This window comes from Podarcis raffonei, chromosome 17 (genome assembly GCF_027172205.1).
Source record: "Podarcis raffonei isolate rPodRaf1 chromosome 17, rPodRaf1.pri, whole genome shotgun sequence".
NCBI lineage: Eukaryota > Metazoa > Chordata > Lepidosauria > Squamata > Lacertidae > Podarcis > Podarcis raffonei.
The window spans coordinates 1,236,202-1,249,484 of NC_070618.1; the positions used below are offsets into that span (position 1 = coordinate 1,236,202).

At 43.6% G+C, this 13,283-nt stretch overlaps 1 protein-coding gene across 1 annotated transcript in view; it reads right to left on the bottom strand.

The window, feature by feature from the left end:
* ADGRL3 (adhesion G protein-coupled receptor L3) overlaps positions 1 to 13,283 on the bottom strand; it is a 505,316-nt gene that overhangs the window by 28,249 nt on the left and 463,784 nt on the right. The window contains exon 24 of the mRNA XM_053370359.1: positions 9,818 to 9,914. Coding sequence (XP_053226334.1) covers positions 9,818 to 9,914 — 97 coding nt within the window. The remainder of the gene's footprint in view (positions 1 to 9,817; positions 9,915 to 13,283) is intronic.

Here is a 13,283-nt window from a genome sequence, read left to right on the forward strand (position 1 = left end):
ATTCAGTACTCAAAGAATTTAACCAATCCACGGCTGTTTTGGGGAGTCAGCAAACGAAGGATGGTGCCAATAGTTCACAGCCCAACAGAGTTAAAACTCTTTACACTCAACTCTTTTGTTGGCTTGTGGTCAGTGGAGTGAAGCATATGGAACTGAGCGCAGGATCGCAGCACAAATTATCAATGGATATTATTAATTGAGTCTATACACAGTCTTTCATTGAAAGAAACACAACCGAGGCTTCTCACAAACAAATGAAACAAGTTGTAGCCCTACAACTGATAAAGCCAAGTTAAAACATCAACATTGTAGGCAGAAACACCTGGAATTGGTATTAGAGAAATGCCTGGGGTAAACAGATATATTTTCAATTCTTGGTGGAAACAACCAAACGCAGGGAGATTGTTCCTCGTGGTGGGTGCCACCACAGAGAAAGCCCTTCTCTGCACCATGGTAAGATGTCTACAGGTTGTGGCAGGGTTAACAGGGCTTTCTCCACAGATGGAAACAGCCAAGTTAGTCTATATTGGGAATGCCTGGTTATGAGATCTTTAGAACCTTATCAACCAGGAGTAAAACCTTGAACTTGGATCAGTAGCTAAATGGTCCCCAGTGCAACTCTTTCAGAAGAGTTGCATTGAGCAACCTGGTCCCTGCATTCTGCAGGAGCTGCAGTTTCCAAACAAACCTTAAGGGCAGCTCCACATAACGTCTTTTGTAGTAATCCAGTCTTGAGGTTACCAGTGCACAAATCACTGTATCGAAGCTATCCCTATCCAGGAATGATCACTACTGACAAACCAACTGGAGCAGGCAAGAGGCATTCCCTGCTGGTGATGTTGCTTGGGCCTGCCATGACAGTGACAAATCCAGGAGCATCCCTCAGACTACATACTTGCTCAGTCAGAGGAAGTGTAAACACTACCAGAGTAGGTTAACACCCCAACCTTCAGATCCAAGAACTGATCACTCACAGGGGCTATTGTCTTTTCAGGATTCAAATTCAGTTTATTGGCCTTCATCCATCCTCCCACTACACCCAGGCTCTGTTTTGGAACTGACAGACACTCCAGACATAGAGCAGCAAATTAATGACACCTTGCCCTAAATCTACGGATGACTGCTCCCAAAGGCTTTATATAGATGTCAAAGGTAAGGTAAAGGACCCCTAGATGATTAAGACCAGTCAAAGGCGACTATGGGGTTGCAGCGCTCATCTTGCTTTCAGGCCAAGGGAGCCAGCGTTTGTCCACAGACAGCTTTCCAGGTCACGTGGCCAGGTTGACTAAACCGCTTCTGGCGCAACGGAACACCATGACGGAAACCAGAGCGCATGGAAACGCTATTTACCTTCCTGCTGCAGCAGTGCCTATTTATCTACTTGCACTGGCGTGCTTTCAATTTGCTAGGTAGGCAGGTGCTGGGACAGATCAACGGGAGCTCACCCCGTCATGGGGATTCGAACCGCCGACCTTCTGATTGGCAAGCCCAAGAGGCTCAGTGGTTTAGACCACAGTGCCACCCGCGTTAAATGGCATTTGTCTCTGGCACAAACCCTGCAGGTAGACTTATGCACCGCTTCTCCTTCTTTTTTTTGTGGGAGGAGTGAACAAAACGGCTTACAGTCGTGAAATGCCACTGCTTCTGCTACCCTCACAGCACAACCCCGTATTTTTCTTCCACTGCCGAGTGGAGTGAGACATATAAGGTTTCAGAAGATCTGGTATTGTTTACAGAACAAGAAGCCTGGCTTCTTCCACTGGTGACAAGCTGCTTTTAATAAGAGTTCTAGAGTGACGCTTCAACTCATCCAAGTACTTTTTACCTTATTTCTTGGGCTGGAGTGCCCTCTAGAGTCTTTCAGAACCTCCTGCACTCCTCTGATTGCTCTTTTCATTGCAGTCTTTCCGGGTTCCTGAGACAGTACACCCTTGTCTCCAGAGAGGGGCCCTAGCATATCACTGGGCTTACTCTGCCAGATACTTCTAGCCAGATATTTTGCCCTGCCTCTCCTCCTCTTCTGTTTTCTCTTGCTGCTGCTTTTGCTATTTCTGTGATTTACACAGCAGCTGGGAGAGTGTGGAGAAACCAGGTTGCTGGGAATTTATGCATCCTGTTCGGTGATGTTTATATCCATTCGGGCTGAGTGTGGCATGGCTGTGATTCCCATCCATGCCCAACTCTCTACAGAAGGAGGAGCTGAGCAGTGACCCATGAGCGAATAAGCGACCCTCTGCCAATAAGTGAGTGAATAAGTGACCCTCTGCGAATAAGCATGTCAAAATGGGCGTGATAAAAGCCATAAACTTCTCATTGGCAATTTTCATACAGCATGAAAGACAACCAAGGGTTTCTTGAGTAAACTAGACCTGGTGGTGCAGCCTTGAAAGGGCTGCAGAAATTGCTGTCTTGGGATCTTCTATAGGAGGACGGTTTGCTCCCACTATACTCTCTTGGTATATTTCCAAATAAAGAAAACACTACAAAAACAGCACAACAGTCCTGCGCTCTCTTCTGTAAAGGAAACCCTATAATACTGGGAAGCGAGGGGCTTGTAACAATACCATAATTAAAACAAATCCGTTTAAAATCTAAAAATCTCAACACAGCTAGCCTAATTAGCATATTTCTTTTATATATTTAAAAGCTATCGTTCCGGAACATGTCCTTCACTTTAATTGGATCACGTCCCAGTAAAATGACATTTATCAGTGTGAATGCCCTCCTAAATAAATATTTTTCCAGCTTTTGTGAAAGCCCCCAGCAAGCTAATCATTGGGATGTTCAAAGAGACGGCACCACCACAGAGCAAACCCTTTTGGTGTCACCCTGGCTGTATCAAATGTCACGGGATACATCAGCATGAGATGTAGAGAGAAATTAAAGACCAACCCCTAATTAAGCCTTACAAAAACAACACTCTTTTAAAGAGAAAAAGCATGTAAATGAACGGCTCCCCATGTTTTTAGGTAGAAGCAGAGTGACCAAATGTAAATTTTGATACTGAAGTTTGAAAATATGCCTTCATCAGTGGATCATTTTAAAGACTGCCTAAAAATAACACCCACACCCCCACCTGCCTCCAGGTATCCCTGCTAAGTTAGCTTTGCTGTATATTGTTTCAGCAGCACAAACGACAGCTTAATTATATTTGGAGAGAAGACGAGGTGGTGGGAGCCCTCATTCTGAAAACACTCAGGTTTCACTTGGGATGGAAATCATGGTATTAGGTTATGAATTTTAATTTTCTTTCAGACTCAGATTCCCACTGTTTGAATTTGAGATTAATTTGCTCGACTCATTATGAGAGAATGTACATGAAACTGAAATTAAACTGATTATATATAAATACAGTTGCCATAACACTCTATTCCTTTTTCCTGTTTAAGTTTCAGATTATGTCTTTGCAGATCGCATAAAATACTTTAAATATTTAGTCAAATATTTATACATTCAAGGTTGCTATTGCCAATTTCCAATTGCAGGTGGGCCTGATCAGGATTGGGGCTACAGTGAGACAGTCATAGCTTTTAAAAAACAACAACACACTTTTCTCTCGTGAGAGAATCAGAATTAATTAAAATGCTATTGGTGGAGATATTTCAGTTTAGATACGAAGAAGAGAAGAAGGTTTAGAGTTTGTGTTTTCTTCAGACGAAATGGGTGTTCATATCACCACCAGTTAAGTCAGGATGAGCCTGAAGTTGTTATTTTTCCGCAGTGTGCTTCACATTGCTTCCCAGACCCCTAGCTGTTCACATCAACATATCTTAATTAGTATCAGACCAGTTTCTGTTTGTGTGCACACCAAGGGGAGTGGATAGGGCAGGAATGTCTTCACCCCATGCAAAGGTGTTCACATCTTGACTGGAGACACCTTGGACTGGCTTAAGGACCAATCATATAACACCGGTCTTGAAAGACCTACATTGGCTCCCAGTACGTTTCTGAGCACAGTTCAAAGTGTTGGTGCTGACCTTTAAAGCCCTAAACGGCCTCGGTCCAGTATACCTGAAGGAGTGTCTCCACCCCCATCGTTCTGCCCAGACACTGAGGTCCAGCTCTGAGGACCTTCTGGGGGTTCCCTCTCTGCGAGAAGCAAAGCTACAGGGAACCAGGCAGAGGGCCTTCTCGGTAGTGGCACCCGCCCTGTGGAACGCCCTCCCACCAGATGTCAAAGAGAACAACAACTACCAGACTTTTAGAAGACATCTGAAGGCAGCCTTGTTTAGGGAAGCTTTTAATGCTTGATGTTTTATCATGTTTTAATATTCTGTTGGGAGCTGCCCAGAGTGGCTGGGGATACCCAGCTAGAAGGACGGTATATCTATATATCTATATATATCATTCTGCTTCCCCTCCCCTTCTCCTAAGTACCAACTCCATGATCAGCCGCACAATATTCTCGGTAGCTAGGCCTACAGGCCTCTGGGCAGTCTGGGACCTCTTTGGTTATTTAAATGTATTTATTGCCCACTCATCACCAAGGGTGGTTAACTAAATGGGGGCAGGGGAAAACCAGTGTAATAAATAAACAGAATCAAAACAAACAGAATCAAATAAATAAACAGAATCAAAACAGTGTGAAGCTGAGTTGAGAAACAACTGCATCAAACTGGATGTTTTAGCTGAGTTTCCTGCATTGCAGGGGGTTGGACTAGATGACCCACGGGGTCCCTTCCAACTCTACAATTCTATGAAACTGTAGTATTTCCAAACCAAAGCTACATGTGCATTTTTGATGAAAAAAATCCAAGCACCGGAAACACACAGTAAGTGCACAGTGAAATGTGTGGACACAGTCAAATACCTTTCCTAACCTGAAGAAGAAATTACCGAAAGCATGGGGGATTTTTATATAAAAAATGCCTGTCTCCTTTTTAAAAAGGCCACAGCTCATGTAGAGGGAGATTTAAATATTAATTAAATATTAGGGGTTGAGAGTTTTCAGAAAAGCTTGGGTCCGATCCCAGTAGCCTTCTCTCTCCTCGCCCCTCTGTACTTTTACTTCCCCATCATTTTCATGCCATACATTCCCCAACCTGTTGCAGCCTGGCTATCTCTTTACTTATTGTGTTATTGCTCCTGCACTGTCGATTTCCAGCCACCTAAGGTAAAGGTAAAGGGACCCCTGACCATTAGGTCCAGTCGTGACCGACTCTGGGGTTGTGGCGCTCATCTCGCTTTACTGGCCGAGGGAGCCGGCGTACAGCTTCCGGGTCATGTGGCCAGCATGATTAAGCCGCTTCTGGTGAACCAGAGCAGCGCACGGAAACGCCGTTTCCCTTCCCGCCAGAGTGGTACCTATTTATCTACTTGCACTCTGACGTGCTTTCGAACTCCTAGGTTGGCAGGAGCAGGGACCGAGCAACGGGAGCTCAGCCCGTCGCGGGGATTTGAACCGCCAACCTTACGATCGGCAAGTTCTAGGCTCTGTGGTTTAACCCACAGCATGTTATTGCTCCTGCACTGTCGATTTCCAGATGAACCAGCCACCTACTGTTTTATTACTCTTTTCAGTGCAAGTGGCTTTGACCTTGCAGGACAGCGTTTCTTTTGTTTTCTAGGCTACTTCTCAATGCACTCTTTTGTACGTCCGCACACATGTGCTTCGACTGAAAGCCAGTTCCCCAAACCTTCACTTTCCAGGCAAGGAGGGGCATGACTATGATTGTGATATTCCCAATTTAATGCCCTTCTCTCAGGAGCACAGTTCCCCAGCCCAGCCCAGGCCCTTACTGAGCACGAAAAGGCTGCATCTCACACCAGGGATCCTTGGGCTGAGAGAACTATTGTGTATGGGTTTTTTGGTGTGATTTCCCCACCAGCAGCAGCCAGTGAAGGCTTTCTTTCGCTCTCCCCTTCCATGCAAGTAAAAAGGAGAATAATAATAATAATAATAATAATAATAATAATAATAATTTTTTATTTATACCCCGCCCTCCCCAGCCAAGACTGGGCTCAGGGCGGCTAACAACCAATAATAAAAACAAGTTGATTAAAATACAAGTTTAAAAAAGATTAAAATACAACACTAAAACATTAGGATGCAGCCTCTTCACCGAGGGAGAAAGGAAAAAAGAAAGGGGGGATGGAATCAAATTGACTCCAAGCCAAGGCCAGGCGGAACAACTCTGTCTTATAGGCCCTGCGGAAAGAAATCAGATCCTGCAGGGCCCTGGTCTCATGAGGCAGAGCGTTCCACCAAGTTGGGGCCAGTGCTGAAAAGGCCCTGACTCTGGTTGAGGCTAATCTAACTTCCTTAGGGCAACACTAGGGTGTTGCTATTTATCGACCTTGAGGCTTTCCGTGGGGCATACTGGGAGAGGCGGTCCCGTAGGTACGAGGGTCCTAGGCCGTGAAGGGCTTTAAAGGTCAAAAGCAGCACCTTCAATCTGACCCTGTACTCCACCGGGAGCCAGTGCAGCTGGAAAAGCACTGGGTGAATATGCTCCCATGGCAGAGACCCCGTGAGGAGCCTCGCTGCAGCATTCTGCACCTGCTGGAGTTTCTGGGACAGCTTCAAGGGCAGCCCCGCATGGAGCGAATTACAGTAGTCAAGCCTGGAGGTGACTGTCGCATGGATCACTGTGGCCAGGTCGGGGAATGATCTATTCATTAACTCACATTGGGGGGGGGGGGAGACTGGCTAAATATCCCCAAAAATGCTAGCGGAGAGAGAAGAAGCCCATCTTTACCAGGGGCCGTTGGGGATAACAGGGTTCCTACTGGTGGGGGAATAGATTCCACTACAGAGTATTTCTTTTATATCCAGGAGGGATTGCACCATTAATTTATATTAACTTGTCTGCGGAGATGGGAAGGTATGTATGCATGCATGTACTTGAATAAAAAAAGAAAAGAAAGTCTATGCCGTACACATGACTAAAGACCCTCCCACTTTCTATTGCGGTTCACAGGGGCATGTCACATGGAATGCTGTGGTAAATAAGCATTGTGTTCTATACAGTGCGCGCCATGAGCAGCACTTTGTGAAAACTACCAGGACAGTTGTACCTTGGAAGTCGAATGGAAAATGTTGCGCAAGTCCGTTTGACTTCCAAAACTTTCGGAAACCAAAGCGTGGCTTCTGATTGGCTGCAGGAAGCTCCTGCAGCCAATCGGAAGCCCCGTGAGATGTTTGGCTTCCAAAAATAGTTTGCAAACTGGAACAGTCACTTCCGGGTTTGCGGCGTCGAGAGCTGATTTGTTCGTCATCTAAGCTGTTCGAAAACCAAGGTACGACTGTACTGTGATACCTCACCAGTGAAAGAGGCGGGGGGATTGCATAAGTTCAAAGTGCCCAGCGGCCACTTTGAGAGCAATGCTTTGCTATTTGGTTTAATTTTATTTCATATACAAACAAAGTGGCTCAGGAGCAACAGGGACCACAGGTGAATGTGAACGTCTGGATTTAGTACCGCTTAATTTTGCTGCCTAACTTCTTTTTTGAAATAAAAACAAATGGTAATTGTTTTGATTTGGACTGTGGACTCCTATGCAAATGCTAGAGACCACACATCCTTTTCCTCTTGGTTTGTTTTATTATTGATTTAATAGATTATATAGCTGCGTACTGCATTTCCTTACTGGCAGTTGTGACAACCTATCTTCTGTTTCTTTTTCTGCAATCTGTCTGTCGTTATAAAACTGAATAAAAATATGTGAAAAACAAAAACAAATGAAAGTAGACAGCACCTTGGCAAGGGAAGTAGGAGTGGGGGGGGGGTACTGCCTCTGTCCTCCCCCCTCCTGAGCACAAAGCTCCTTAGCTGGCCTGATCAGCTTCATTGTGTTCTTGTTTTGTTTATGGTCGCTAACTTGTGCTGTGTTATGTTTGGTATTTGATATTTTAATTGCTGGGAGCTACCACAAGCATCGCCAATCTGAGACTGGTTTCTCTTAGCGTTAAATGTGCTTACGGTTGGTGGAGGAAGAGTGGTTTGCTCTTCAGAAGGAGTGTGTGATCCTCTCACCTCTGGCCATGTTTCATCCACAGTAGCCTTAAATTTCTCTCTACCTTAATTTGACAGTGGATATGTTTAGGAAACAGCACATAAGGGTCGCCAAAGCATTGCCTTGAAAGGGACTAACACACATTTTCCAATATGATGCCCAGAAAAAACAACAACACATTTTAGGGTCCCCCCTGAAATTATAGAAAGAGTAGGGTTGCCAGATCACAACCTGAAAATTCCACCTAAGCACTGGTTTCTGTGACAAGCAGAGGGGGCTCTCCTATGTCCCCCTTTTCCTCCTCAAGTGTTGCAGAGCGAAACAAGGAGCCTATTTGTTTGGAAGATTGGAAGGGATGAGTGTGAGGGGGCAGAGGAGGAACAATGTAGAGAAGCTGCCTCTTGATATTTTTTGTGGTCGCTTCAGAGCTGTTAACAGATGGGATCTTCGAGCCGCAATCTGGTGCTAGTAGGAAGTGCCTTTGCTAAACATTTCACGCTTGTGTTGACAAAGGTGATAAAACTATTCCAAAGACGTGCATTTCTTATAACACTATTCAGCTGCTGCCTAATTTCTAAGCTTGGAAATCCAAATTCACTCAGCTCGTAATGCTCATTTCAAAGATGAGGCTGGATTATGGTGCCAAAAACTCATATCTGGTTCAAATTTTAATCCAACTCAAAGATCACTATCAACCCTCTCTCCAAAAACCTTCATCTCTCCAGGTTAAGTGATGATGCCCTCATTTGCACACCCGAAAAGCGGAGATTGAGATGCATGGCTAATATGAGAGAAACAACTTCATCATTCCTGAGGGCATCAGGAAAATGGCAGCTGGCAGATGCTGGGAGAAGAGCTGGACAGCAGTGGTGAATTTTGCCCTCACCTGGCTTTTGACCCCCCCCCCCAAATGACAAGAGCTTTTAGATGGTTTTGCCTTCTGCGCTGATTTGCCACTACTCAAAACCCTTCCCTGTCCCACTTACCATCTTTGTGGCTCCATCAGCAGGTGACCAGGACCACCGGGAAAGTAGCTTTCCCAGCATCACTGACAGGTGTCAGTATCACTGGGAAAACATCATTTCCCAGGGCTCCTGGCACCTCGCATGCAGCCGGGGAAGCCTGTGGTAGGCCAGAAAAGAGTGAGGCGAGAAAGCCCTCCTCCCTTTCCTTTATTCCACCATTGCAGCTGCTATAGCAGCAGGGTAGGAGAATCAGAAGGAAGGATCACTGAGAATGAGTGTTGCCAGATCATCAGGGATGTGGCAGGGTGTGTATTGGGCCTGAATAGATCAACTTATTTCCCTAGATTTCTGAACCCAATTTTGAGCCTGGTTCTCCTCATCACATTTTAAGCAGAGAATTTCCCACAGTCCTCTGGAGAGCTGAGAGGCATCCATTTTGGACACAGGGGATGATGGTCTGGGTACACATTATGCAGAAGTTTTTAACCTTTACAAAGCCTTCCAAATTGCTTTTTACCTGGGATAACAACACTTAGCAGACTATATCACTCCATAATTGCCCATTTCATTGCTACCAATGAAGCTTGACAACCTCCATTTCTTGGCACCAGAAGTTGACTATAGAAATATTCTGCTTCACTCCCTGCCTTCCCCCCAAATCCCTGCTGCAACCGCAGCAATATTTGTGAAAACACATGCTAAAAACTAATAAACATTTTTAAAAAATCATTTTCGCTTAATGAAAAACAGTGCATAAAGCACTTTTTAAAATTCTCCATGGACATAATTGAATCCAAAGGAACGAGGTGCAGCACATTTCAAGGTCGACAAAGCATTGCCGTTTAGATTCCTTAGTAATTACAAAGGTCATACATATCTGATAAGTCCATAATTACCTCTGTTAAGTGACGCTGAACTGTTTATATCACCAGTGATGAAGGATGACTCAGATTGCTTTCGGACAGTGTCATTCCACATCCTGCGAATGCGACTCTGGAGAAGGGCAAAAGGAAGGGGCAGAAAGTGAATCTCAAGCGGAGCATGTACAGCAGCCTCTGCCAACCTTCTGCTTCCCAGATGGTTTTGAGTACAACTCCCAATCACCTGTACATACATGCAGGTCCCGCTATCTAGACACTTCTTGTATGAAAATTCACTTATCCAAACATGAGGAATTAGTACCCAAACCTTGCTATACACATCACAGAGTCAGATATCCAAATAGCTGGACCTGTGTGCAGTACTGTAAACAAATAAGCAGTCTTAAACAGGCCTTTCTTTCTGTTTTTTTTTTTTTGCTGGTTTGCAGCATCTGTTTCGCCACAAACCATGGTGGGAGGGAGGGGAGAGATCAGACAAGTAAGAGCATTTTTTCACCTTCTTTGTTTGCTTCTTGCAAGGTTTCAGAGGGTTTCCCTATCATTTTGTGGTCAAAATTAGGTGCTTGGGAACACATTAGAATTTTCCCCATAGGAAACCATGGAAATGGTTGACTCTTTATGCAAACTCTTGCCTAAGAGACAATTTTCTGAGAATGCATTGTGTTCAGATAGTGAGAACTGTATGAATTGTCAGTCACCCCTTGCATATAGCAGAACATGAATCTGCTTTGTCCAGAATCCTGATTCCACCCAAAAGCTCACAAAGAGGCCTACAACAATGAGCTTCTATTTTGAAAGCCTTTAAATGCAGACTATATACTAAAGCGCAAATCACTGATAATGGGACTGGATCAAAAGCTGAAAGGGATGTGCCCAGAAAGTTCTGTGAGTCCGACTTCCAAAACATTTGGAAACCAAAGTTTGTGAGTTTTGGGCACAACCAAAGCACGGCTTCTGATTGGCTGCAGGAAGCTCTTGCAGCCAATCGGAAGCTGCAGAAGCCCTGTCAGATGGCTTCCAAAAAGAGTTCACAAACCAGAACACTCACTTCCGAGTTTTGATAATTTGGGAGCCAAATCATCCGAGAACGAAGCTGTTCCAAAACCAAGGTACAACTGTATTTGCTTCTAAGGGTAGCCAAGATGCCAGAAATGTACCGTTCCCTACATACAGCCAGTGTTCCTGTCATGCAACTGGAGAACAGTGACTCAACTGTAAGATTCAATAGATTGAAACTTCTTGTCTGCCTCAAGCACTCAGAAATACATGCCTCTGAATATGGAGGAGCTGTATGAATGCGCCTGAAGTTTCATGCGAATTCTTCCCTTAAAAAAAAAAGTAATGGCTAAAAGAACACTGAGCCAAGTTAAGCAAAGGCATATAAGCCCAGGGTGTTTGGTGGGGCTAGAGATGGGAAGGCCTGGAAAAACCCCAGAAAAAAATGAAAAAAAACAAAACAAAAACAGTTTGATATAGTTTGAATATTCCACACACTTTCCCCCCAAGTGGGAACGGCTTTGGGGAAAAAACAGAAAAAAACTGGTTTTTCTCTAGGTGGGACACATTATAAATTTGAACAGCTATGTGAAGTGGACTCATGAAGATTGGAGCTGCTTTGCAACCTCATGTTTAAGACTGTTTAAGAACTCACGGACGGTGCAAAGCAGATCTCTTGCTATTGGCAGGGAGAAATGCAATCTAAGCACCTCATAAAATTTGCTTAGAATCTAGGATAAATTTGGAAGGAGAAGTAGTCAAGTTAAATCATTAACAGCAGCTTTAATATTTTGCGGGAATTTTAAACTCAGTGGAGAACTGGGTTCCTTTATAATATGAACAATATGTGCTATCTTTTTTGGTATATCAAAACCAGGGCCATGAAAATCTGATTATATAACGATAACACCACTATGATGAATGAGCAGCCATCACCATACGTCAACCCGTCACTGAAGTCGGATTCAGAAATTAACTGATCAGGGTTAACAATTTAGATAAAAATCTTGTTCCTAAAATATATCAGATTTTATGGAGTTTTCATGAAGAAATGGATCAAAGGTAAAGAGTTATGATTGTCTGCAAGGCAGCATTTTATGAAATTACTCATTTTGATATTTGGGAATAGTTTTAGAATTACTGTGAAAAAACCTTGTTATGTTCTAGACTATGAGAGAATTGTTTTTTAAGTGCATGACTAGAAGGTAGAGTAATAAACTACATAATGTAGCCATAAAATATATAAGATTACAGGAACATAAAACCTCATTCTGGAAATGTAAAAAGGAATAAGATAATTTTGCGTCATGTGATGCTCTATATGTAGAAATGCCAGCAGAAGATTAATGTGGTAACTGCGAAGACGACTGAGTGGGTTACATCCTTCTTTGGACTTCTTAATATTTTTACTTTCACTAAGCACATACTCTGTTTATTATTAACCGAATGTTTCGGTTTTCGAACGCCGAAAACCCAGAAGTAATTGCTTCCGTTTTTGAACGCGCCTCGGAAGCCGAACAGCTTCTCAATTTTCTCAATTGAATCTTCTCACCGCCCTTTGCGCCTCGGATGTTAAACGTTTCGGTCTTTGGGAAAGGATTATATTCGACAACTGAGGTTCCACTGTATATGATTCCTTCAGCCTGAAATGTCTGCGCAAAATTTTGGACAGTCACAGATATTCCCACATTTGCTGAGTGGGGAAATAAATCGCATGCCATCTCTTCTAAACTTCTTTAATAACAGGATAAAAGGGAGGGGCAATTCTGTAACATACTTGTTCATAATTGGGCTATTTTTATTATTGACAGACTACATCTCACATATCTACAAACATAAGTTTTTTTGAGTAACTTCACGGCTTCTTAAACATGATAATTGTATGATTTGAACAATGTTATTTTATTTAAAATTTTACTTACAAAAGGTGCAAGTACAGGATGCTACATATTGGCTGGTTCCTTTCTGGCAAGATCCAGGAACTGCTAACAGACTTTGGGTCTAGCTTGGAGTCCAAACCCAGCAGCAAGATCACACCTTCCTTTTTCCCCTCAACATGCAGCTAAAATTCCTATGCTTCTATATTCATGACCATGTGTAGGCAAACTAAGACCCAGGGGCGAGATCTGGCCCAATCGCCTTCTCAATCCGGCCCGCAGACGGTCAGGAAATCAGCGTGTTTTTACATGAGTAGAATGTGTCCTTTTATTTTAAATGCATCTCTGGGTTATTTGTGGGGCATAGGAATTCATTCATTCCCCGCCCCAAAATATAATCCGGCCCCCCACAAGGTCTGAGGGACAGTGGTCCAGCTCCATGCTGAAAAAGTTTGCTGACCCCTGCTCATGACAATATTTAACCTGGGATGGACTGGTGTAACTCCTAGCATTTATTTAATCTTAATATATATATATATATTCCACATAAAGTCTGCACATCAAACTTATTTATGGATAATAAATATCTATAAAAAGTGATCATTAGA